Genomic DNA, 26,176 nt, shown 5'->3' with positions numbered 1-26,176 from the left:
ATTTGTTATAAGGGCCTGACCTGTATCATTACATTTCAACTCTGAGTAGGGAATCTAAATCTAAAATCATCAGAAATTCTCTCATTAAATGTTTGTAAAAGACATTGAAATGAAAATAGCATTTGGGGTTTTTTAAATGTAAACTTCATAATGCAGAGTTGGTGAAGCAAACAAGGCTGAATTTCAGCATTGATATGAGAGAGAGAATGAATGTGCTTTTTCATAATTATGGACGCAACAGACCAAAACCAGATTAGTTTTTATTCATAAACAATTTCACCAAAATAGCTGATGGGTCGCAGCTTAGTACTTCACTTAGAGAAGTTGAAGGAACATATAAATATAGTAAAAAGCAGAGATAAGTTACTTACTGATGTAAATGCTGAAAGCTCCTCTTCAGTTAGCTTGTGTATTGGGTTGTTCTTTTGGAAATCTATGCTGTGAAACAAGAATTATTTGAGTATACACAAAATAATTTCAGTTCAATGGGTACAATCTTTATATATAAAGCATGCTTCTCAAATTTGCAAAAAGCTAAAAACATCTTCTAGAAAACAATGTTATGAATAAAAAATATTTTATTATGTATGTGCAACAGAGGGTTTGAGCCTTTGTCCTTAAGTCAGATAATTGAAAAAAGAAAAAAAACCCATATTTGGGTATGTTACATCCTGTCAAGGTGGTTTTCGAAAGATGGTACCCAAGAGATAGGTTGTTAAGGCCCTTCAAAGTGGCCATTAATCACTGTTTTCTCTTCCTTAGTGCCACCTTCTAGAGGGTGGAGAGCAAAACTGTTGTATGAACTTCTATTATAGCTCTTTGCCTTCAGAAAACTGGGAGAACTAGAGAAAGGATTTAATAAGTGTGTCAAGGGGGACACAAAGAGAAAGAAAGTGGTCAGAGAAAGGGATTACTTTCAAGGGATGTTATGCGTTTAGTTGTCTTTTTTATCCACTCACTCTCTCTGTAAACAAGCCAAGATACTTTATCTCGTTTAAGCTTATAAGCAGTGTAAACTGAGCTATATTAAGCCAGTATTTTAAATCCATTTTCTGTCTTTCCAGGAACTTGTTTATGTTTGGATTACTGATCCATGGGTAATTGGACACAATCTTCTTCAAAAAGAAAAACTCCATAACCTTTAAAGGAGAAGTACTAAAAGGTAAAGATTTCTGGAACCTGCAACCTCCTCTCAATCTGTCAAGGAGCACTGACAGAGGGCTCCTTGTCCAGTAAGCTGCCAGCAAGCCATAGTGAGCAAACACAAGGGAAAAGCCAAAAACAGAGCAGAAGATGAGAGTTGGCAAGCATATTAATCATAGTAGGATGTATCTGTAAAGCCAAAGAAGGAAATGGGTACACAACTCCAAATAATTGGACATTTCTTACATGAACAACTCAGAATAGCTCACCAAATCCCATAATGTAATGCTAGTGATATATGAAGTCCATCAATAATACAAAAGGAGACAACAGGGTTATAATTCCACTCCCATGTGAAACACCAAATTATATTAAGGCCTAAATCACACTATAAACAAAGAATGCTCTCCGCTGAAACTTTATAATTGCTTTTTGCAAAGTATAAAGAATACAGTGGTAGCGTTCTTCAGATAAAGTTGCACAAATTCTCATGTTATATACTGAACATGAAAAGTGATTATGCTCTTTAATTCTATACACTTCAAATGGGAGAAATTTTTGGTCTCAAATCTAATTATCCTCCAACTGTAATAATTATACTTTGTGCATATATTGTACAGTTACATTATAGACATAATATACAACTATTTGTATACATAATATACAACTAGTTAAAAGATTGTTACCACTCATAAGCACAATGGACACAGTTAAAGTTGCATTTTAATCATAACATTTTCATTTCCTGAATTGTGTCCATTTATATTTTTCAACCTTATGTTTCATTAATATCAGAGCAGAACATAATTTCAATACAGAATAAATTCCCTCACTGACATCTATCTATGGAGAAAGCTTAACTTGAAAATGTTATATAGTATTGTACCTAAAATATTTACATTTTGTTTTCTTTGCTCTCACCACACTGAACATCCTCCTAATCCACTGCAACTACCTAATTAAGAGTTGGGAAAGAATTTTCATGGATCATGGGATTTTATTAATCCCATTTAAAATTTTTTATTGAATACCATTTTACTTCCTCCAGAGTAACAAATATAATATGTACACAGCATCCGAGAAGCATACCATAGGTTTTTCAGAACAAAGGAAAGAGATACCCTGTCCAAAGAGCTTTATCTAGCTCTACATGTGACTCAAGAACTCAGTGACAGATAAAAAAGATGATGGGGTCTCAGAGAGGGCACAGTAGGGAAAAAGGAGGATGAGAAATACAATAATTTTTATTTGCATTCCAATAGTGCCTAAACACCTCATCATTGTAGGTTTCAGAGTAGCAGCCGTGTTAGTCTGTATTCGCAAAGAGAAAAGGAGTACTTGTGGCACCTTAGAGACTAACAAATGTATTTGACCATAAGCTTTCATGAGCTACAGCTCACTTCATCGGATGCATTCAGTGGAAAATACAGTGGGAAGATTTATATACATAGAGAACATGAGACACTGGGTGTTACCATACACACTGTAACGAGAGTGATCAGGTAAGGTGAGCTATTACCAGCAGGAGAGCAGGGGGGTAGGGGGGGCGAACCTTTTGTAGTGATAATCAAGGTGGGCCATTTCCAGCAGTTGACAAGAACGTCTGAGGAACAGTGGGGGGGGAGGGGGAGAAGGGGAATAAACATGGGGAAATAGTTTTACTTTCTGTAATGACTCATCCACTCCCAGTCTCTATTCAAGCCTAAGTTAATTGTATCTGGTTTGCAAATTAATTCCAATTCAGCAGTCTCTCGTTGGAGTCTGTTTTTGAAGTTTTTTTGTTGAAGAATTGCAACTTTTAGGTCTGTAATCCAGTGACCAGAGAGACTGAAGTGTTCTCCGATTGGTTTTTGAATGTTATAATTCTTGATGTCTGATTTGTGTCCATTTATTCTTTTACGTAGAGACTGTCCAGTTTGACCAATGTACATGGTAGAGGGGCATTGCTGGCACATGATGGCATATGTCACATTGGTAGATGTGCAGGTGAACGAGCCTCTGATAGTGTGGCTGATGTGATTAGGCCCTATGATAGTGTCCCCTGAATAGATATGTGGACATAGTTGGCAACGGGCTTTGTTGCAAGGATAGGTTCCTGGGTTAGTGGTTCTGTTGTGTGGTTGCTGGTGAGTATTTGCTTCAGGCTGGGGGCTGTCTGTAAGCAAGGACTGGCCTGTCCCCAAGACCTATGAGAGTGATGGGTCATCCTTCAGGATAGGTTGTAGATCCTTGATGATGCGTTGGAGAGGTTTTAGTTAGGGGCTGAAGGTGACGGCTAGTGGCGTTCTGTTATTTTCTTTCTTGGGCCTGTCCTGTAGTAGGCGACTTCTGGGTACTCTTCTGGCTCTGTCAATCTGTTTCTTCACTTCAGCAGGTGGGTATTGTAGTTGTAAGAATGCTTGATAGAGATCTTGTAGGTGTTTGTCTCTGTCTGAGGGGTTGGAGCAAATGCACTTGTATCGTAGAGCTTGGCTGTAGAGAATGGATCCTGTGGTGTGGTCTGGATGAAAGCTGGAGGCATGTAGGTAGGAATAGCGGTCAGTAGGTTTCCTGTATAGGGTGGTGTTTATGTGACCATCGCTTATTAGCACTGTAGTGTCCAAGAAGTGGATCTCTTGTGTGGACTGGTCCAGGCTGAGGTTGATAGTGGAATGGAAATTGTTGAAATCATGGTGGAATTCCTCAAGGGCTTCTTTTCCATGGGTACAGATGATGAAGATGTCATCAATGTAGCGCGAGTAGGGGCATTAGGGGACGAGAGCTGAGGAAGTGTTGCTCTAAGTCAGCCATAAAAATGTTGGCATACTGTGGGGCCATGCAGGTACCCACAGCAGTGCCGCTGATTTGAAGGTATACATTGTCCCCAAATGTGAAAAAATAGACTCCAACGAGAGACTGCTGAATTGGAATTAATTTGCAAACTGGATACAATTAACTTAGGCTTGAATAGAGACTGGGAGTGGATGGGTCATTACACAAAGTAAAACTATTTCCCCATGTTTATTTCCCCTCGACTGTTCCTCAGATGTTCTTGTCAACTGCTGGAAATGGCCCACCTTGATCATCACTACAAAAGGTCCCCCCCGGCTCTCCTGCTGGTAATAGCTCACCTTACCTGATCACTCTCGTTACAGTGAGTATGGTAACACCCATTGTTTCATGTTCTCTATGTATATAAATCTTCCCACTGTATTTTCCACTGAATGCACCTGATGAAGTGAGCTGTAGCTCACGAAAGCTTATGCTCAAATAAATTTGTTAGTCGCTAAGGTGCCACAAGTACTCCTTTTCTTTTTTCCTCATTCTAGGTGCTGGACAAACAGCTACACATTTCCTCTGCCTCAAAGAGCTTACAGTCTAAGCGAGCAAGACAGGAAAAAAAAGTCATGTTGGATATGTCTACATTTTTACTTATTAATTAACCCAGAGTATATATTAATACCTGGGGGTGGGGGGCAAACAGCTGTGCATAGCTCTCTATCAGTGTTATAGAGGGCAATTTTATCAAGACTATAGCTTAGTATATGCTCTAGTCTTGATTTAAAAAAAAAAAAAGACCTTATTTCACTGAGATTTTATTTTTTAACATTTCACAAGATTCAAGGGAGATTTTACAAAAGGAACAAAGATACCAATAAACTTACCAAACTCCAAGGATAACAGCAAGTTCTTCTGCACACAGGTCAGGCAACTGGTACTGATCAGCATCTGCTAATTTTATCTCATTTAGCACTGTGTCATCATTTAAATCATAATTCTGTTGAAAAACACATTGTAAAGTAAATACAAACTATTATAGTAATACCTTTAGCTTATTTTGTTGCCCCCAATATCAAATGAGAACATATTTAACTGTTTGAATGTCACAATAGATATTTTATAAAATAACTGAACTGCAAATCAGCTTTTATAATTCTTTAGCAGCAACCTCTCCAGCTGTCTGAACAGTGGAAAGGAGCATCATCCAGTCCTTTTTTGCTAGAAGGATAGTCATTGTGCTGCAGAATGTCAAAGATCTGACACTGGGGGCATTTTCACTGCTCTAATAGGAAAATGAATATTGTCTTCAAGAGAGAAGGGCAACAACTATGACTATCTTTACTGACTTTTTTTCCCAGTTAACAACACCATCCAAGAAAGACTGTTTTTATGGTTTGTCACAAGAGAAGATGGATTTTACAATGATTCTCAGTAATTAGTTTTTGTTTCAATGCTCACTGAACATGCAATATTTTATGATTACTGACCCTTTAAATGATGAAGTTAATGTTAAGACCTAAAAATAATCTATAAGGTCAATAACTGAAGTTTAATCGTGAGGCCAAAAAGCTTGAAACTGGCAGAAGTACAAAAATCTTAGAACTACAACAATACGTCAAATAAAACAAAGAAGTTCTATTCATCTACTCCCTCAAAACAAAGGGCTTTTTGTGTGAAAATATGCAGTTCTGTTCTCTTTTTAAAGTATACTGAAAGTACATTTCTAGAGTATGTTGGTATTCATCACAGTTTCTATGTATTGACTAAACACAGCCAACCAAAAATTCTATCCTCTTCCAATATGAGCTAGCCACTTAAGAAGAGAGCAGCTGACTCTACTTCATCAGACGTAACAGAAGTTACATTAAGGAATTATAAGATAATCAATAAGCAGTGTCCAAGTTCTAGTCTACAAGCCAGAGAAATTACAGCAGTCATTAGGCTGACTGAACAGATTCAGTTAGTGTTAACTTACTTATGTAAGATGGTCAATTGAAATATATTATATTGAGATTAGATCATGTCTTGCACATGTTTTTACAATCCAAGCTGACAAACTACATGCAAAACGAAAGAAGCTGTTCAGGACTGTTTTCAGATTAAGACTAATCCAACATTCCTCACACCAGAATGGCATTAAGAGTCTAAACATATACCCCACATCTCAGGCCTTGCCTCTACACAATCATGCACCTATTTAACTAAAGGCATGATTTTAAGAGATTTAGTTTAACTTGTGTACGTCCATCTGACTATAGACAAGGCCTCTGAAATTTACCTTCTCACAGCTCTATTCTTCTACCTTCCTGCAACAAAAAAGAAGTCTGAAACTGTTTGTTCCGAGATACAAAATATATTTTCTTGTGATGCAACCAAACACACCAAGGCTACCTCTACACTATGAATGAGGGTGTGATTCGAATACACATACTCGTGCTGGCTTTCACAGAGCTAACAAATAGTGTACTCATGGTAGCATGGATAGCAGCTGCGGAGGCACAGCTTGTCCTTGCTAAGTACTCACCCACTGGTTTTCATGTGCTTCTGCAGCTGCTACACTGCAATTTAGACTCACACTAGTTCAATGAGAGTTAGCACAAGTATGTGTATGTGAGCAGGGCAAGCACACCCCTAGCTCATAGTAAAGAAGTAGCCTAAAGCTGGCCAGCACCAGATGGCATTAGAGAGTACCTATGTTAGTTTGATTGCATCTAGTCAAGTACAAAGTCAGATGGCTTCATTGGCTTTGTTTTGTACAATTATTATTCACCATATATTGCAATTAATAGGTTTTTTGTTCAGTAAACTTTTCCATATTCCACAGAACACAAAGGAATTTAAGGATGCACTAAAAAAAAAAAATCAGCAAATGCCAGATTTAGAAGTTACATACAGCCTTAATTGCCCCACTTTTATGCATTATGATATAGTATTTAATTTTTTCAGCATTAAGAAATTCTACTTGCCCACACTCCTGGAACAAGCTTTTTTTGGACATGCAAGTCATCTTACTTGATGGGTGAGTAAAATGCCAGAATGATAACCATAAGATGAAAATAATGAAAGGACAGACAAGCAAATTTTGTGCCTGAGCTGTTTTATTTTTTTTTTTACTTATCAGTTTTTCAAGGCTGAATCACATAATCATAGACTATTTCTCAAACAGTATAATATTGTACATTTCCCCCCACAATCCTAGACACGCATGGAGTGCCTTTTAATGTTTGCCATACTTATTCTGTGTGACTGAAAGCAGTCCCTGGATTCACACCCTACATGCTATGTAATAATCTTTATAGAAAATATGCCCCAGCCCAGAGCCCTATCCTGCACTGCAAACCCTTCATCCCAGGCCCCACTCCAGAGTCTGCATCTCCAGTCGGAGCACTCACCCCCTCCCACACACCATCCCCTTGCCCCAGCCCAATGAAAATGAACATGTGAGCAAGGGTGGGGTGGAGCGAGCTACAGAGGGACGGGGGATGGAGTGATTGAGACAGGCCCCTGGGGAAGGGGTCGGACAAGGGTGTTGGGTTTCCTGTGATTAAAAAGTTGGCAACCCTAGGAGACGATGGCAGGAAACAGCACAATTTGTTTGCATTGCAAAGCACATGTTTTAGTGAAAATCTGGGAGTAGGAGTGTGTTGGGGTCAGCCTGCAAGTAGTAACCAAGGAAGCCAGAACGTGACTGGTGTGTTGCTGGCAAACTGCTGGAGTCAGAGCTGCTAGACCGGGGCCTGCCACTATACACAGCTAACACAGGTGGGGAAGAAAAAGCATGGAGGCTCCTTCACCACCAGACTTTATGTTGCCTTCCTTACCACTTGTATAAACTTTACTTTGAAGGGTAACCTTCACATGAATCCACTTTAAATGTTCACTGGACTACAAAAGAAAGGGGCGGAAAATCCCAAGTTCTCTCTTTCACCTAAGACAACAAAGGCACCATCACCTTTGGGCCTCTGGGAGACATCCTGACTGAGGAAAGGGTCAGCCATCGTCTTGCTGGAAGATTGTGGATGAGAAAGGCCCTCTTGAACCAAAATTTACTAGATTAAGTTTTTGACTTTTAGACACTTGTTTTTGCTTTTATTTGCTTATAATCATTTTTAACTTTATCTCTTTATACTTGAATTCACTGAAAATCCTATTCTTTTGTTAATAAACTTGTTTTATTTTTACTCTAAACCAATCCAGCGCTGTGTTTAAACTGAACTGTTTGATAACTCAAGTTAAAGTAACAAACTGTTGAATATTGATTCCTTACAGGGGCAATGAACTGTCTAGGAGAGGGCTAGACATTGCAAAGCACATGTTTTAGTGAAAATCTGGGAGTAGGAATGTGTTGGGTCAGCCTGCAAGTAGTAACCAAGGAAGCCAGAGTGTGACTGATGTGTTGCTGGCAGGCTGCTGGAGTCAGAGCTGCCAGACCAGGGCCTGCCGCTATACACAGACACTCAAGGTGTGAGCTACATGCTGGTTGGATGGCTGTGAGCAACAGCAGCAAAGCCTTCTGAGGCACCTAGGGGTGCATGACAGGCACTGATACAACGTTTACTGGTCAGGCCTGTACCCCAGAAGGATTTTTGGATGTCAGTGGAAATTGCTCTGCCCCTCTAAAGATTTAGCCCCTAGCCATTTAATGCTAGTTCTACTCTAAAGTGTGAGAGACAGGGCATCAGATGCTAGAAACCTACATGGTAATAGTGTGTTATTTCTGATGACCAGGTGAGCTTCAGTAGTTCCATTTTGGGCTATGAAAGGGTCCAAAGTGTGTCTCTCAGGGAGAAGGAAATGAGGGCAGGGACAGAGGCCTGATTAATAGGTGTATTTTCTTTAAAACATTATTAAATTAAATAACAGTCTTCTTTATCTGTGCACTATGCGAGTTTAAGAGGAAAACGTATGCCAAGTGAGTATGTGATCACAACTTCTGGATATGATCTACACATGAAAATTTCTGTGCATCAAATGGAATAAGACAGTCACTAAAGTCATACAACCAATCTTAGGGATTTATATACATTTATTTGTAATTTATTTAGATTTATAAAACAGATAATAGAAGCACCTGTCCTAAGCTCTGGATGTCCTTTACAAAACTCAACATTCACAATAAACAAATTAAACCAAGTAAATCCACTAATAGTCCCAAAATCATGATCAAAACTTTTTCAGAACAAATAAGTCCATCCTACTCACATTCTGACCCCTTTCCACAAATGTTCCAGAAGAGAAGCTTTGCTGTGTGTTCAAATGAGTTTTAAAAATCGTGAACTACTAAAGAACAATTTATTTCCAGTGCATACCTTTGTTAAATTTTCCAGAGCAGTTGGTGCTGGGCTTAGCTCACGGTGAGAAAGGACGACATCATCTTTCCTTTGGACATCAAGTATAAGTTGTGCTACATGCTTTTCCTGAAATCGTGTCCTTTTTCCCAAAGCACCTACAGAAAATTAAGATTTATTACTATTAAGAGGAATCAGGATCTCCAACACCGCCTGGAACATGTATTTACTTACAAGTTTCATGTAAAATAAAAACAAAATGAGAACTAACCCACAAAATCCAAGAGCATTTTTTATTTATTTCTAACCCTGGTTCTTAAAATATTGGACTTTAAAATTCAGAGGTCACCACTGGACTCTGTCTGAGGACTATCACCTTTTCTTTAAAACAAACAAAAAAGCCAACAACCCGACCCCCACCATATTTATTTTTCATGATGAAAAACTGTTCAGTGAATAAAGACTATAGTCATTAAAAATGATTTGATATTTCATTTTTTTTAATGAAATTCTTCTTAAAAGCTTTAAAATTGTATCTGCTGGGAGGTTGCACGTTTCATATTAAACCAGAATTTTTTTGATGCAACATTCCTACTATCCAGCCAAAACATGAATGTCAAAGTAAGTTTGTCTAGAATGCCAACAATCCCCACATGTTCATTTCATTTGCCTTCACATTAGACATCCTTTGTAACCCTTCTGATAGATTTACTGAGAGAAACCACAATACTTTTAGGAGTCTCGCTAGTTGAGAGAAATGCATGATCACCAGAATTCATTTCTAGGGCTATCCTAACCTCTGGCTAAAGTAGTAATTAAAAGCACACATATATCAAGGGCAGCAAACTATTTTTTCCGTTTAACAATAGCTTTTCTAGTTTAAATCTTTACATTTGAATGAGTTATTTCCCTAACGCCCCTTATTAAGAAAAAACAGGTATAGCCGTTTAGGTAAAATCAAGCAACAGCTGACAAAAATCAACTGTCATTGCTGGGGTTTTATTGTCCCTTAACTTGTTAAACTTTTATGTTCTGAGTCTCACACCATATGACACTGATTATGTTTTTAAATACATGAACTGAAAACAATTTGAATTAACTTTAGCAAAACCACTTTAGAATATCAAGTTTGTAGTACAGTCCATATTAGAACGTAACAGAATGTCATGTCTTGGCTGTAGCATCAATTGCATATATTACATTTTCATATATTCAAAATCTATTGCAACCAGCTTTGTAACCATTTACTACTTAATCTTTAAAGTACTAGAGCTCTGAAAGAAGAATATGCTATTCAATTTGTATCAAAGACCAATTAGGAAATTACTGATCCCTTAAAATAGAGGGCAACGAAGGAAGTGTGGAGCCAGTTAGAAAGTCGGGGACTTAATTCCAAATTATGTGGAAAGAAGTCTTATGATTTTAGGAATTACTTTCCGCAGTGCATAATGAACGTTGCATAAGGACATTCAATATGCACCCATCGTTCTTATTAAAGGATTACTAAAATTAAGTTTTAAGAGGAAAAAAACCTTGTGAATATACTGCTTGAAGAAAAATGGGAAGAAGACAGTTTCTAAATAATATATTTACAATTAGTTTAACAAGTACACAAGATTTTCCTTTTGGACCCAGATATGAATGAAATATGCAGGTGAAAAATTAGGTTTAAAAAATTATTTTATTTACATTATGAGACATTTTTAAAGACTTATAAGTAAACTTAATGTTCACAAAAAGTGTCCTATTTACAGCTGGGAAATCCTATATTTATGGTATGAGGTATAAATAGAGGCAACAGAAGTTCAAGATTCTCTGTACAGCCCAGCCAGTAAGCCCAAGCCTTGCTCTGAGGAATCAATTCATACGGAGGTTTGTGAAGATAATTCAATTTCCATGTTTCTACAGCCAATCGATTCTTGTCCTGTCTGTCAACATTGCCAAAAGACAGGATAGTGTGTTCTGTGATGTCAACAGCTGTTCATTACAAATTGGACTGATGCCACTATATAGGCACTGAACAGTCTTCAGAACTACTTTTGCATCCTACTAAAATAGACTAGACTCAATTCAGTGCCACAGAGGTGAGACTGAATCAAATTACCAATCCTCTGAGCCATCCAGACTCCATGCATTCTTGTTTCATCGTTATAGTCTAACCAACAGTTATTGGTTTCAATTTTTATGTCCAAAATTTTGAAGCACGCCACCAGCCAGATCTGGAGACTCATTGACTAAGAATTTGCTTGAATATTAGAAACATATCAGGATGTGTCCTAATGCAGTAATACATGAAGCAGTTCCTCACATGGTGAAAGTTGATTTTAAAAGATTACCATCCACCACGTAAAGAAACCAAAATAAAATCTTTTTTCCTTCCTGGTGAATGACTTCGCTTGATACACTTTTTAGATTTCATATATTGGATATGGTATTCTAGTTCTGACCAAGAAAACCATGTGTTAAAAGATTGTAACTAAGGTTACTATGAATATTGTACATAATTTTCTTGGTCAATTTGATGTGGAGACAGATATTTTTAAGATCTTGTCTTATTGTGGTAGATATGACATTTTTACAAGTTTGGGCAATTTTCCCTCTGTTCCCAGTCCTCTCCATTTCCTCTATAGTATTTCTGGAGTTACCATTACATCTTCTTTCATAATCATGAATAAACTATTGATACACAGAAGAAAAAAAACCATGTAATAAAATCCATTGCCCTTGCTATAGAATTACAAGACACAGAAAAGAAGGCTAATTTTCCAACAGCAAGAGGGTTAAGTGACTGTTTGTGCCATTTGTTACTACTATTTATAGTCTGTGTACACACTCTTCATCTTCCATGTTGTACATGAGTACTTCCAGGAATTACAATGATGTTTCACAACAAACAATGACTGCCTACTATTCTGCAGTTTTTCAGGAAGTGGTGCTTTTAGAAATGAAATCACAATACAACACTAAGTATCTCAGTGGATGTGTTGATTCTAGTTTTTCCTTCTGCACCCTCTCAGCACTATTTACAAGAGAACAGGAGCACAAAATGTAACTGTACAGATACCAATATAAATTCAGAATATGCTACAAGCTCAAAAATCAATCCCTTTCCCTCCACTTAAAATGAACCGTTGCCCTTAACAAGCAAGCATTTCCCAAACATTACCTCACTTCTATTTTTTCTTGGCCATTAAAAAAAGTCAAGCCATACAAGGCTACTTAAAGCACATTTTCATAATATTTGTAAACAAAAACTTACCTGTCAAATTAATCTGTAGTTTGGTTATGTCTTTAGCTGCGTTGAAATGCTTTTTAGCATTTTTATACTCATGGTAATTCAAAAATGTATAGGCACATTCAAGATGGAACTGAACTGCTAAATGCCAACATTCATCATCTGTGAACAAAGTCTCTAAGTTTGTCACTGCAAAATAAAAACCAAGAGGAAAAAAAGACATCAGAACACCCTCAGGGGAATGAAGTTCTAAGAAAAAACACTAACAATAACCCCAAAAAGGAAAGTTTGTTAAACTTACAGTGGGTGTATCATCCTCTATATCTCCACAAATTTAAAAGTTTGGAAGTGGGTGTTAATATGTTATCTGAATCTAAATCAGAACTTTTAAAAAGATATACATTTATTTAAGAAATTTCTTAAAAAGTTTCCTCTGTGGGGACAGCCACACAAAAACATTTTATCAGCTATATGATAAAAATGAAGGACAGTTCAATCTTCCTCTTTTATATTTGACAGTAAAGCTACACAGGACTGGTATCTTACCGATTTATTGCAAGTAGACAATCACTTGACATCCTCTTGGTGAAAGAGACAAGCCTATTTAATGTTACCTTTTTATAATCAGATTCATTCTCCAATTTACCGTGTCATGGGAAACGTGTTCAGGGAATGAGCTCAGCTTTATTTAGAACCGATGTGATATTTTTACAATGTAAATGGTCACTGAGAACTGGAGTCCCCTGGGTGCTCACTGAGGGTAACAAATACAATCTTTTCATAGACAACCATCTTGTTAACTCTCTTTTAGTCACTGGGGTGACCATGGCAATAATGGAGAAGAGTAAGACTACATCTGTCACACCACCTTGAATGAAAATTAGTTAGGAACTTCTGTTCCAAGTATCTCGAGAAGTCAGTCAATGCAGACTGTCCAGCTGAACTGGACAGTCCACCTTCACACCAATTCCAACCGATAAGCGTACAGAATCTTTTGTTATTTACTTCACTTTACTAAAATAAATACTTCTCAGTGTTGGATCATATTAAAGAAGTTCTGTATTAAAATCACAAATGAGTTTGATTCCCCATAGTTTAAATTCCAGGGTATTACTAATTAACAGGTCTCTTGGTTTTTGGTACTGTTTCTCTCCCTCTATGTGTGTAACTTGCAAGCTGCTAATTGTGTTAGTACATTCTAAGACAGAGTCTGTTCTCAAAGCAATTCACAGAGAGAGAGAGAGACTCAAAGCAATACTCTAACAACAGAAACAGCACCCAGAGACTCCCCGCCCTTTTGTTGTATTAACAATTGTGATTAAAATAGAGATAGAGGATGTATGTGGATGGATGTTTGGTGTGGATAATAACTGAATGATCAGGGAGGTGCCAGCCTAAGAATCCAGTGTCCATCGGCTGAAGAAGGCGTCAAGTGGAAATAACCAGAGGACCCCCCGGAGGGCAGACTGGAATCCACCCAACAGCCTCAAGAATGGGAGAACCAAAGAACAAGATAACATCTTGGAGCCGTCAGGAACGTGCTATCTGCTGATTGATTCAGCAACAGCATGATGAAGCAATTCCCATAGACTGGCATAGGAAGAAATTCCTATAAAAATAGACTCTAAAAAGTGAGAACTTTGGGGTCTGATTCTGCAAACCAACTTCCAGGAGCATCAGATGAGCATCTGACCAGGCCCTGCTCCCTCCTCATGTCCAGGCCACCTGGCCAGTGGCTTGGCATGAGCAACTCTAAGGCTGGTAACTATGGTAACAACCTTGCAGAACCTGTGTGTGTGTGTTTGTATGAATGAATGTGTGAATAAATATGAGATTGAATGGAATGTTATAGCTATAACTAACTGCTTACTATGATTCTTTCTGTATTCACAATAAATGTGGTATTTTGCCTTTTTCCCTTTAATAAGATCCTGCTGGTTTTTATTTTATTGGTATAACATCAGTAACTGTACACCTGAATTGATAATCCTGTGAATGACAAGTGTATGTCACATACTTGTGTTTCATTAACAAGTTTAATGCTAGTTGTCTGGAAATAATTGCTAAGCCAATACATTAAGAGTGCCAAGACTAACTCAGCATAGCACTACCTATGACAGGAAAATGACTTTCCTGCAGTAAAAACAGCTGAGAGAAATCGTGAGTGTCTAAAGCAATCACAGTCTAGAAATGGCACAGAGCTTGTGGTCACAAGAAAATGACAGCTTGTCAGAGAGATGAAGAAGCTTCAAGATGTAAGCTAAAGATATTTACTGTTACTGTGACCTGATTTGCTATCTTCTGATAAGCTGTAATACCCCAAGTTAAATTCCTTCTTTTAAGCTTGCTAAACCCTATTAGTAAGCTTAATCAACCCTCTTAGTAATCATCTTTATTTTATTTACCATGATTACTTGTTCTCTCACTAAACATTCTCTTTTGATTAATAAAATGAATTAAGAATTCCCAAGTTTGTTCTTCAGCTAAGCATCTGAAATACAAACAATCATGAAAAACATGGTACAGATAATTGGTTCTTTAAAATGTATTAGCCAATGTAGGCTTTACAATCCATTTTTCTATCACATTATAAATGAAGGTCCTCATGTAACCAAGAAAAGTATGTCAGAAATTTTAATTTCTTAGGTAAACAGAAAAAGCAGCAATATGGTTTTTTAATGTTTTTATTTTGAAATAGCATATGTACTAACACAAGAAGGTGAGCACAAAAACAGATTCTTTACCAAAATGCAATGAGTTTACACTGCAGTTTGTCTGCTGTTACAGGGACAATGAACTACTACAACCAGGACCTTGTTTACACAGTTGTTTTTCTAAAAAAATCAGAGTGTCCATCTAGCATTGTAGGTGCAAATCACAAAGGTAATGCCAGGGGCTAGTACACACTAGCACCCAACCATTGCTAGCAGTGGTGTATAATTTCCTTAAAACTGAAGGTGTAGACATGGACCAGGATTTATACAGCAGAGTTTATGCAGCAAATTACAAAGGAATACACTGCGTTTTAAGATTTTGGGCTAAGGTTTTCAAAAAGTATGCATAAAGTTAAGCACTAAATTAAGTGGCCTGATTTTCAAAAGTGCTCAGTATTCAACAGCACCCAATGAAACACTTTTGAAAATTGGGTCATTATTCAGGTGTTAAGGATGTAAGAACCTAACTTCAGACACCCATTTTTGGAAATGTTGGCCATCATTCATTAAAAGTGCTTTAGGAATCTCAGATGGATGGCATTATGTTAGTGCAAAGTATTATTAAAAGGTAGAAGAAATAGGTCAGATTAAAAAGTTCAATTCACAAAAGTTTTTTTTAAATGTACAGTTCACATAATTGATAGCATAGGTCAGAATATCCTCCAGCCACTTATTATGTTTCATTAGGTAAGATAAAAAAGAAAAGGTTACTCACCTTGTGCAGTAACTGAGCTTCTTTGGAGATGGTTGTCCCTGTGGGTGCTCCAGTTTAGAGGTCTTGGTGCCCTGCACTTGTAATTGGAGATTTGTAGTAGCAGTACCCTCGGCCACACCGCTCTGAGCGGTTACCTAGTGTGCACAGCCAACCGTCCCTCGGTTCCTTCTCTACCCCAGAGAAACAGCGTGAAACTCCAAAGTAGAGGGGAGGAGGGCGGGTAGTGGCGCACCCACAGCGATAACCATCTCGAAGAATCTCAGTTTACTGCGAAGGTGAGTAACCTTCTCTTCTTCTTTGAGGAGCGTCCTTGTGGGTGCTCCGCCCCTCAATGGAGGGAGGTACTTTGAAGTAGCTTTGTTGACGGTAGATAGCACCAAGAGTCCGAACTGAGTGTTGGCAGTGGAATGTTGTTCTAGGGCAAAGTGTCTGGTAAAAGTGTGGGCCGAGGCCCAGGTAGCTGCCCTGCAAATGTCTATAAGGGGTATGTTCTTAAGAAAAGCTACTGATGTGGATAGCGCTCTGGTGGAATGTGTATGAACTTCTGATGGAGCCGGGATATTGCTCTGGTGGTAACACAGGTGGATACAGCCAGAAATCCACTTAGTCTTTGTTTAGAGATGGCCTCACCCTTTGATCATTCTGTGATAGATAGAAAGAGATGTGATGACTTTCTAAAGGTCTTTGTTTTTTCTAGGGTAGAAGGTCAGAACTCTATGGACATCAAGCGTTGAAGAGTTGTGTCCCTGGAGTCAACATTGGGTTTTGGAAAAAACACAGGTAAGTATATGGGTTGGTTTAAATGAAATGGGGAGGCTACTTTGGGTATAAATTTAGGGTGGTTTGGCAAGATCATTTTGTCCTTATGGAATGTGGTATAAGGCAGGTGTGCCATTAGGGCACCTAACTCTGCTACTCTTCTTGCTGAAGTGATAGCAATAAGGAAGGCGACCTTCACTGATAAGTGTAGCAATGAGCAGGTTGCTAGGGGGTTCGAATGATTTCCCCATGAGGGTGTGGAGCACAAGGCTAAAGTCCCACATAGGAGTAGGGTCTTTCAGAGGTGCGTAGATGTTAGTCATGCCCTTTAGGAAACACTTAGTTGTTGGGTGAGCAAAGATGTTGGTTCCATCTACCTTCTTGTGTAGTGAGGTGATTGCAGCTAGGTACACCTTTATGGAACTGTTGGAGAGGCCCAATTTTTTAAGGTCTAGTATATAGTCCAGGACCCTGGGTAGAGGAGCGGAATGAGCAGATGTGGTTAGCCTCACTCCAGGTGCAGAATTGTACCCACTTCTGAGCATATGTTTTGTGTGTGCTTGGTGTGACCGGGGTGCCTAGGGCAGCCCTCACTGGAAATGAGAAGGTCAGGGCAAGCTACAAAAGGGAGAACAGATACTCCCAAGACTGGTGGGTAACACTGAAGTTAAATTCCCCAACCAGTCACAAACTGCACTTCTGATTCCCCACACTCTGTTTATCAAGAGCAAAAAAAGAAATCACACAACCCCCTTTATTGCATCCCAGTGCTCTGGCTCCCAATCACCACCTAGGTCCAGTACAGTGAGAAGTTATTTGGAAAATTCTGCTTAAATACACAAAAATGTTCTTCTGACCCCAGAGGGTCAGCCACATTACCAGGTCAGTATAGGTTTGGATCTTACCCAAAATACCACACTGCCAGCCAATCCTTTAGTATCTAAAACTAAAGGTTTATTATAAAGAAAAGAGAACAAGAAGAGATGTTAAATGGTAAAACAGTCACATACATACAAAGACTTCGAAGTCCATCAGGTTCTTAGCAGTATTGGCGAGTTTGCTGGCTTGAAAGTTCCTCTGGAACACATCCACAGCTTGGATGGGTCATTCAGTCCTTTGTTCAGAGCTTCGTTTGTAGAAAGGTTACTCCAGAGGTAAGAAGCAGGAATGAAGACAAGAATGGAGAAGATGCAGTTGCCTTTTATAGTCTTTTGCCATGTGGCCTGTGCTTCCTTTGTTCCAACCACAAGCTGACCCGCATATGGCTTGAAAGCCTTGTTTTGTCCATAAGCATGCCCCTGCACACTTTGCTGAGTCATAAGATGTATCTGCCTTCTCTCATTGGTTCAATTGTATAGCTGATGGTCCTTGATGGGCCATCAAGCAGCCTAGGCAGTGCTGATGCCAAACTGTCTAGGGGTGTCACCCAGAAGCATAGCCCAACTTTGAAATACAGACATATGTATAACTCATAATACAAAGGTAATACATAAATGAGATCATCATAACTGGCAAATAACATCTTTGCAGCTACCTTAAATGGCCTATCTAGCATAACTCATTACAATACTGATAATGTGGGACGTTGCACTCCATATGTTTTATGGAAATATGCTTATGAGTGTGAATATGATGCAACTTGAATATGCTTTATGCAAAAGGTCTCTTGTAAGGTATCCTAACAAGGTTATAACCTACTGAATATATTCCTCCTATTTGTATGCATGTATCATTCTCATATCTGAAACTAGAAATGTGAAGTATAACTGAGGTCCTATTGTAATTATGCAAAGTTTAATGATGGTTTAGAATCTTGATGGCTCCCATTGACTAAGACAATTGGTTGTAAGTTGTTTATTTACCTGCAAACCTTCCTGTATACGTGTGGACCAACCCAGGAAGAATGGAGACTAGGAGGTCTTACAGTGACATGTGACCATGTCACATGATACTGGAATCCATCTTAATCCTTGTATTTATCCATTGATGAGGCGGGGATGGGGACAAGCACAGACAAAAGATTCCCTCCTTGTGCCAAAGCTATAAAAGGGGGTGGAGCAACACGCATACATTAGTGGTGCATCCCATTTTGTAAGGAGGGCATCACCGAGGAAGTGGTGACCGAGCCCTGCTTGGGAGCAATACTGAGGGCATTTCATATTGTGAGCCATTGCAAATAAATCTGAAGTAGGGAACCCCCAATGTTTAAATATGGTAACGAGGGTTGGGTAGTCCATCTTCCACTCGTGGGCTTGCGAGAAGTATCTTCTCAGGTGGTCTGCCGCAGTGTTCTGAAGCCCTGGCAGGTAAGACGCGGAGATGTCTACATTATTGGAGATGCATCATTGCCATAGGCATACTGCAGGGATAGGCAAACTTTTTGGCCCGAGCGCCACATCTGGGTGGGGAAATTATATGCAGGGCCATGAATGTAGGGCTGGGGCAGGGGGTTGGGGTGCGGGAGGGAGTGTGGGGTGCAGGAGCGGCTCAGGGCAGGGGGTTGGAGTGCAGGAGGGGGTGCGGCAGGGAGTTGGGATGGAGGAGGGGTGCGAGAGGGGGCTCAGGGCAGGGGGCTGAGGTGCAGGAGGGGTGCAGCAGAGGGTCTGTGGGCTTAGGGCAGAGGGTTGGGGGGCAAGATCTGGCCCAGTGCCGCTTACCTCAAGGGCTCCCTACCTGCCCTGGCCCTGCACCGCTCCCGGAAGTGGACAGCATATCCAGCAGTGGCTCCTGGGAGTGGGGTGGGGCAGGCGGGTCCACCGCGCACTGCCTTCACCTGTGGGTAGCACCCCCGAAGCTTCCATTGGCCACGATTCCCCAATCCCAGTCAATGGGAGCTGCAGGGAGCAGTGCCTGCAGGCGAGGGGAGTGCACGGAGCCCTCTGCCCTCCCTCCCCCAGGGGCTGCAGGGCCATGGTGCTGGCCACTTTTGGGAGTGGCGTGGGGCCAGGGCAGGCAGGGAGCCTGCCTTAGCCCCACTGTGCCATGGGGATGGCAATCCCACGGACGGATGGAAAGCCCTGATGGGCCGGATCCGGCCTACGGGCCATAGTTTGCCCTTCCCTGGCATAGTGCCTCAATGCACAGAGGATATGATTGAGCTCCCCCCGTCAGTTTATATAAAACATGCATGCTGTGTTGTCCGTAAGACTTTGATGGTATTGCTGCGGATGAGTGGAAGGAAGTGCTCGCATGCTTTTCTGAATGCTCTGAGTTCTAGAATGTTTATATGCAAGTTGGCTTCCACTGGGGACCAGCGTCCCTGGATAGTGTTGTTGTCCAGATGAGCTACCCACCCCATGAGGGAGACATCTATGGTGATCGTTATGGTGAGAAGCTTTTTGTTGAAATGGGATCCCTGAGCAGACATTTTGCAGTTGCAACCACTACTGGAGGGAATCCTTCACTTTGCAGGGCATAGTGAGCCGTTTGTGGAGGGAATGCCTCTGTGATATATAGCAGGTGCAAAGCCAAGCCTGTTGGCATCTCATATGTAGTCTGGCATGTTTGACTACATAAATCGTAGCAGGCATATGCCCCAAGAGCTGTAAGCAGATCCTGGCAGATGTTTGGGGGCTGTCTGTGAGCACAGTTATCTGTGTGGTTAGGAGGAGGAATCGCTGCTGGGGTAGTCTCGCTTTTTCTGAGAGACAGTTGAGATAGGCCTCTATAAACTTTAGTTGTTGGACAGGGACCCAAGGTGGACTTTTGGATGTTTATTTGAAACCCTAAGTTGGTGAAGAAGGTTATTGTGGTTTGTGTAGCTTGTACTGGAGTCTGCTGTGTTGGTGCTCTTATGAGGCAGTCATCCAAGTATGGGAAGATCATTTCCCCTAGCCTGCGGAGGTGAGCTATGGTGATGGCTAGGACCTTGGAGAATACCCTTGGGGCTGTCGATAATCCAAAGGGTAGCACTTTGTATTGGTAATGTTGATGGCCTAGTGTGAAGCGCAGGAATCATCTGTGCACTGGATGAATGGTGACATGAAAGTAGGCATCTTGTAGGTCGAGGGACGAGAGCCAATCTCCTTTCTCTAATGCCGGAATTATGGTTGCCAGGGTTACAATTTTGAAATGCTGAGTGCTCATGCAAATTCAACAAGTCTGTATAAGTCCAGAATCGATCTCCACCCATCATTCTTGTTCTGCATGAGAAAATAATGGGAATAAAACCCTCTTGTGTTGAGGTGCTACTGATTCTACGGCTTCTAGTTGCAGGAGATGGTTTATTTCCTGCTGTAATAGGGGCTCATGAGAGGGGTCCCTGAAGAGGGTGAGGGAAGGTGGATGGGTAGGTGGGGATAGAAGTAAATGGGATAGAGTAACCCGTTTGAATGATTTCCAGAACTCTTGTCTATAGTAATGTTGTTCCAGACTGGGTAGTGTGGCAGCACGCGATATCCAAATGGATTGGAGGTCATCTGATATTCCGGAATGAGAGAACATAGAGGTCTCGAGCCCTCGCCCAATATTTCAGAACGATTGACGTGACGTTGAAGGTTGAGACATAATGGGTTGATTTTGGTGCCGCATGCTCCTCTATTGTTTTTGTTTGCAGAGCTGATTGTAGTTTCTCTGAGTTGTGAGTATGGTGTAGGATGGAATCTTTGAGTGTAAAATCTGACCTGTTTCTTCTTATTTGGAGGGACATAAATACCCAAGGTCTTCAAGGTAGTTCGAGTCCTTTAAGGTATGTAGAGATGAATCTGTGCTTTCAGCAAATAGTTTTTGGCCCTCAAAGGGCAGGTCCTCAACTGTGGCTTGTACTTCCCTCAGGAATCCATAGAGGTAGAGCCATGATGCTTGATGCATGAAACGGACATAGCGATAGAACGAGCTGCTGTGTCAGCGGAATCAAGGGAGGCCTGTAAGGCTGTTTTGGAAATTAAGGAGCCCTCCGCAAGGTTAGCTCTGTATTGCTCCTTTGATTCCTCCGGCATTTGGTCAATAAAAGATGTCATTTTATTAAACAAGTTGTAAGTGTATTTCGCCAACAAAGCTGAGTAGTTTGCTACAAGGAATTGCAGTGAGGCCAAGGAATAGGCTTGCATCCAACGAGGTCAAGACTTTTTCAAATCTTTGCCATAAGGGGTGGTTTTTGACTGGTGCTGTTTTCCCCTTTGGTTTACTGCCTCTACAACTAGTGAATTTGGAGACAGGTGAGTAAATAAGAACTCAGCCCCTTTCGCTGGTACATAATATTTTCTATCCAGTGTTTACAGGAGGGTGGGATAGTGGCAGGTGTCTGCCATATTGTCTTTGCAGGATCCATTATGGCACTGTTGATGGGAAGAGCCATCTTTGCTGATGGGGATGCCTGTAGGATGTTGGTAAGTTTGTGCTGGGTCTCTGGCAGCTCTGTGAAAGAGATGTCCAGGGATTCTGCAACTCTTTTGAATAAGTCCTGGAAGCACTTGAAGTCATCTCCTGTAGTGGGAGGTGGTGGCATAATTGTTTCATCTGGAGACAAGGATAAAATATGGGTGGGTGGCAGTGTATTGGCTTCAGGGGCCTATTCGGGCTCTTCTCCACCTTCCTCCTGGGCCTCCGGTGGTGGTGGGCCCATGGGTGAAGGGGACCAGGTGGTCCCTGATGCTGGTGAGTTGAGAGGTTTAAGATTCTGGGCCCTGTAGATTTCTCATGGGTCCCAGTGTGGCCAATTGGGTGGCAGAACAATGAGAGGTTGCATCCAGGGTTGTGACTGCCAACTTCACCCTTCCATAGGTGGTTGTTGGTGAGAGGGTCCCGGTTTCGGGGAGGAATGACGAGGGGTGTAAAGGCCTACGTCATCCTCATCACTAGATAGCGGAGATGCAGATCCACTAGGAGTGCTATTCAGCACAGTCCAGGCCTGACTGGGGTACCATCAGTGCCGAACAAAGGGGTCCCTGGTGTGGAGGTGACTATGAGGTCTGTATGCCTGCTGAATTGGCATGGAACCAGGAAGCTTGGTGCCAGGGATGGTAATACACTCTGAATTGCAGTTAATGTCAGAACTGTTGGTATTGCATACCTGCTATGCTGCAAGGGTACTGGGGATGGCGCCATTGCACTGCTCGGTGAAGAGGATTTCTTTGGCTCCGCCGGTGCTGAGGTAGGTCTCAATCTTTTGGCGTGCACCTGAGAGACAGCTTGCCCATGCTGGGTCTTCAGCTCCTTGAGACATCTCGGTACCCGACATTCCTGGTGCCTTGTGGTCCAACGGTTTCAGTGCCGTCGGTACCAGGGCAGATTTTCTACCTGGAGATCGCTTTCTTTTGGGCGAATCTCTCCGTGGGGATGTATGTGTCTGCTTTTTTGTGACCTTTTTGGAAGCGGACTCCCCGGCAACAGTCTTAGAGGTAGAACCCCTGTCAGAGGCTGCTGATGGGGATTGTTGGCCTGGAGGCATTCTAGTCTCAGGGACTTTTCCATCATTAACAGTTTGAGTTGGAGGTCTCTGGCCTTTCGTGTCCTAGCAGTTAAGTTTTTACAACACAGACACTTTTGGGCAAAATGAGTCTCTCCGAGGCAGCGGACGCACTGAGCATGGCCGTTCAACACAGGAATGGAGAGTCTACAGGTTATGCAGCATTTGAAACCAGGAGAGCCGGGCATGCCTGAGGGAAGGAGATGAGTCCCGTACTTGGTTGTTGTTATTCAAAGTGGGAGCCCGCTGAAGGCGGGGTGGGTGGAAGAAAGAAGCTATACAAAAAAAAAATTTTAAAGGGTAAAAGTAGGGTAAATAAGAGAACAAAATGAAAGGAAGGGTAGTTTACAAACAAAGAAGGGTAACTATCTATGATTTGAGAGATGTGCTGCTGTTGGTGGTCCGACTCAAGCCAAAAGTGGTAGAGAAGGAACTGAGGGATGGTTGGCCGCGTGAAATGGCTGCTGCGTGTGCGTGGCCAACCAGGGCACTGCTACTACAAATCTCTGATTACAAGCGCAGGGTGCCAAGACACTTGGAGTGGAGCACCCACAGGGACGCTCCTCGAAGAAGAAATAAGCGATATAAATTCTCAGAGCTAGGAACAACCCAATATAGCCATTTTCATCCATAGCTTTGGAAGTCCTTTACAATTATCTGTATTTACATTGGGAAGTTTCATTCTAGAATTTATCATTAAAGATTCTTGCACCTTCTTCTAAAGCATCTGGTAGCCATTGTCAGAGACAGGTTACTAGACTGGATAGAATATTGCATGATCCCTTTTGGCAATTCATATATTAAATGCACTGTTCAGGAATCATATAGTATTCGTTATTTCTCAAAATGTTTCCTCTAACAAAGAAAATGTATATTTGTACATTTGAGCTCAGATACATACATAATTATTCTTCCCTAGCTATGCAATCATACAAGCTGAACAAAAAATTAACACTATATTTTCTGATTTTTGAAGAAATGCAATTTTAAAAATATTTTCAAGAGTCCAAGAAGAAAAAGTGTTTTATAAATTACTCTACCAATAAATGACAGTTCCATTGATGATTTTTCATTTTAAGTAGACTGACTGGGTTCCATATCCCATTACTTAAGCATCAAAAAATGAAGCTCTCAGGATGCTAGCACTATTTAAATGTTATCTTGGTGTAACCTGATTAGCACACTGGAATTTATTTCAACAGACTGCTTTAAAGTCTGGGGAAGTTATCTGAACATTGACCTTACATCTTGGTAATTCACAGGAGCACTTTCTTGTTATGAAGCCATCTGATTTGCTTTGTGTTTTAACTTGTTTTCACATTCATCATTAAACACATCCTCTTTTAAATAAATGTTTTTGGACTTCAGACTTGACCCATAAAAATGTATGTTTCTAGCAGAACCCATTTTATCCCTCTTCACCAATTTCAGTAACTGACAGAACATTTCAATGTCAACTTATACAACTTACAATACCCATTTCCCTGATCTATATCACCATACTTTGATAGCTTCTTGAAGGTCAGGCAAGCACATTAACATATATAAAAAAACATACAGAAGAAAGTGTCATTTGTTTTTCTCTCTCTCTCTCTCTCTCTTTTTTTTTTTTTAAAGAAAAGTGCATAAAGAAACCCACTAAGGATTTTATACACATGCAGGCCTAGATTTTCATTCGTTCTTCACAGCTCTTTCTTGAGCTAGTAATTGTTAAATGACAGCTGTCTGTGCAATGGAGCCTATATGACAGTGGGGGGAAATATTACAAAAATGCAGATTTCTGATCAAATAAGTATTACATGATTCCAGAGAGGGGCAATTACTTACACATTGCAGTTGTGCATCATTTCCTGGGTTTAAGGCTTCAAGGGGCAAGCATTAAAAAAAAAATACAGCTATCTGCTCTGCAGTACGTCCAGAAAGGAATACACTACCATAGTAATGAACTGGACAATACAAAAAAGTATCAGGGGGTAGTCATGTTAGTCTGTATCCACAAAAACAAAGTATTCACTTGTCTCTTAATAGTACTTGTGACGTTCCCCTGGTGTTATCTGGACCGGTGATCTGCTAGGTCACTTCAATCCTCGACCCTGGAAGCCAGCCTTACCCTGCTTGCTGAGACACTGTGACGTTCCCCTGGTGTCATCTGGACCAGTGATCTGATAGTGTCATTCGGTTGTACAATCCAAGCAGCGGCTGGCCAAACCCCATGGCCTTAATGGCTGGATGCCAAGAGAACACAAACTGCCTTTGAGATGGTCAGTGACTAACCGTCTTGCAGTAAACTAAGTGGACAGGTGTGACACACTGCATCTCGGGGGAACACCCTGCAACCCCATGTTCATCCTTATAATATAATTGTGTGGTAACCAATGCAAAGTTTGTCATGTCAGGTATCTTCAGAATGTTCATGTTGCACTGAGCATTGTTGTTATAGTAATGTTATAAGTTGTAATTTCATGCATGTAGTTTTGAGGCTGAAAATGTGTCCTCATGGCTTAAAAAAAGCCCAGGCAAAACTCTCCAGGAACAGAGGGGCAATTCACACCTCATCAGGACATGTATGGGACAAACCCAACCCAGCCCAGCTTCACAGGAACAAAGGACACCGGCCTAGGCAGCAACAAAGGATTGGTTGGACTCTTGAGTTATCGGTCCTGCTTAGAGCAGAGGGTTGGACTAGATGATCTCCTGAGGTCCCTTCCAACCCTGATATTCTATGATTCTAAGTCACTTAGTCACCCCCATGATAAAAGGGAGAGATACTTTCCATGCTGGCTCTCTCTTCCACCTCCACCTACAGATACCACCACCAAGTGACTAAAGCGCTCATCAAAGGGAGATCCTGGCTGAAGGGCAACCAGCCAGCCTGTGGGGAGAAACATCTAAGTTTGTGAGGGCACTGAACATGTTACGATCAGCTTAGAATGCATTTTGCTTTTATTTCATTTGACCAAATCTGACTTCTTGTGCTTTGACTTATAATCACTTAAAATCTATCTTTTGTAGTTAATAAATTTGTTTATTCTACCTGAAGCAGTGCGTTTGGTTTGAAGTGTGTCAGCGACTCCCCTTGGGATAACAAGCCTGGTACATATCAATTTCTTTGTTAAATTGACGAACTCATATAAGCTTGCAGCATCCAGCGGGCAT

The 26,176-nt window shown here is 40.8% G+C and overlaps 1 protein-coding gene across 2 annotated transcripts in view; it reads right to left on the bottom strand.

Moving 5' to 3' along the window:
• TTC27 (tetratricopeptide repeat domain 27) overlaps positions 1-26,176 on the bottom strand; it is a 185,134-nt gene that overhangs the window by 118,733 nt on the left and 40,225 nt on the right. For both annotated transcript variants that reach the window (XM_073338420.1, XM_073338421.1), the window contains exons 6-9: positions 12,451-12,615; positions 9,213-9,349; positions 4,788-4,900; positions 372-438 (exon numbers count right to left, since the gene is read on the bottom strand). In XM_073338420.1, coding sequence (XP_073194521.1) covers positions 372-438; positions 4,788-4,900; positions 9,213-9,349; positions 12,451-12,615 — 482 coding nt within the window. The remainder of the gene's footprint in view (positions 1-371; positions 439-4,787; positions 4,901-9,212; positions 9,350-12,450; positions 12,616-26,176) is intronic.

The sequence above is a fragment of the Lepidochelys kempii genome, chromosome 3, assembly GCF_965140265.1.
Source record: "Lepidochelys kempii isolate rLepKem1 chromosome 3, rLepKem1.hap2, whole genome shotgun sequence".
Classification (NCBI taxonomy): domain Eukaryota; kingdom Metazoa; phylum Chordata; order Testudines; family Cheloniidae; genus Lepidochelys; species Lepidochelys kempii.
The sequence above is the reverse complement of the archived record's forward strand: the minus strand, read 5'-3'. Positions and strand labels throughout refer to the sequence as shown.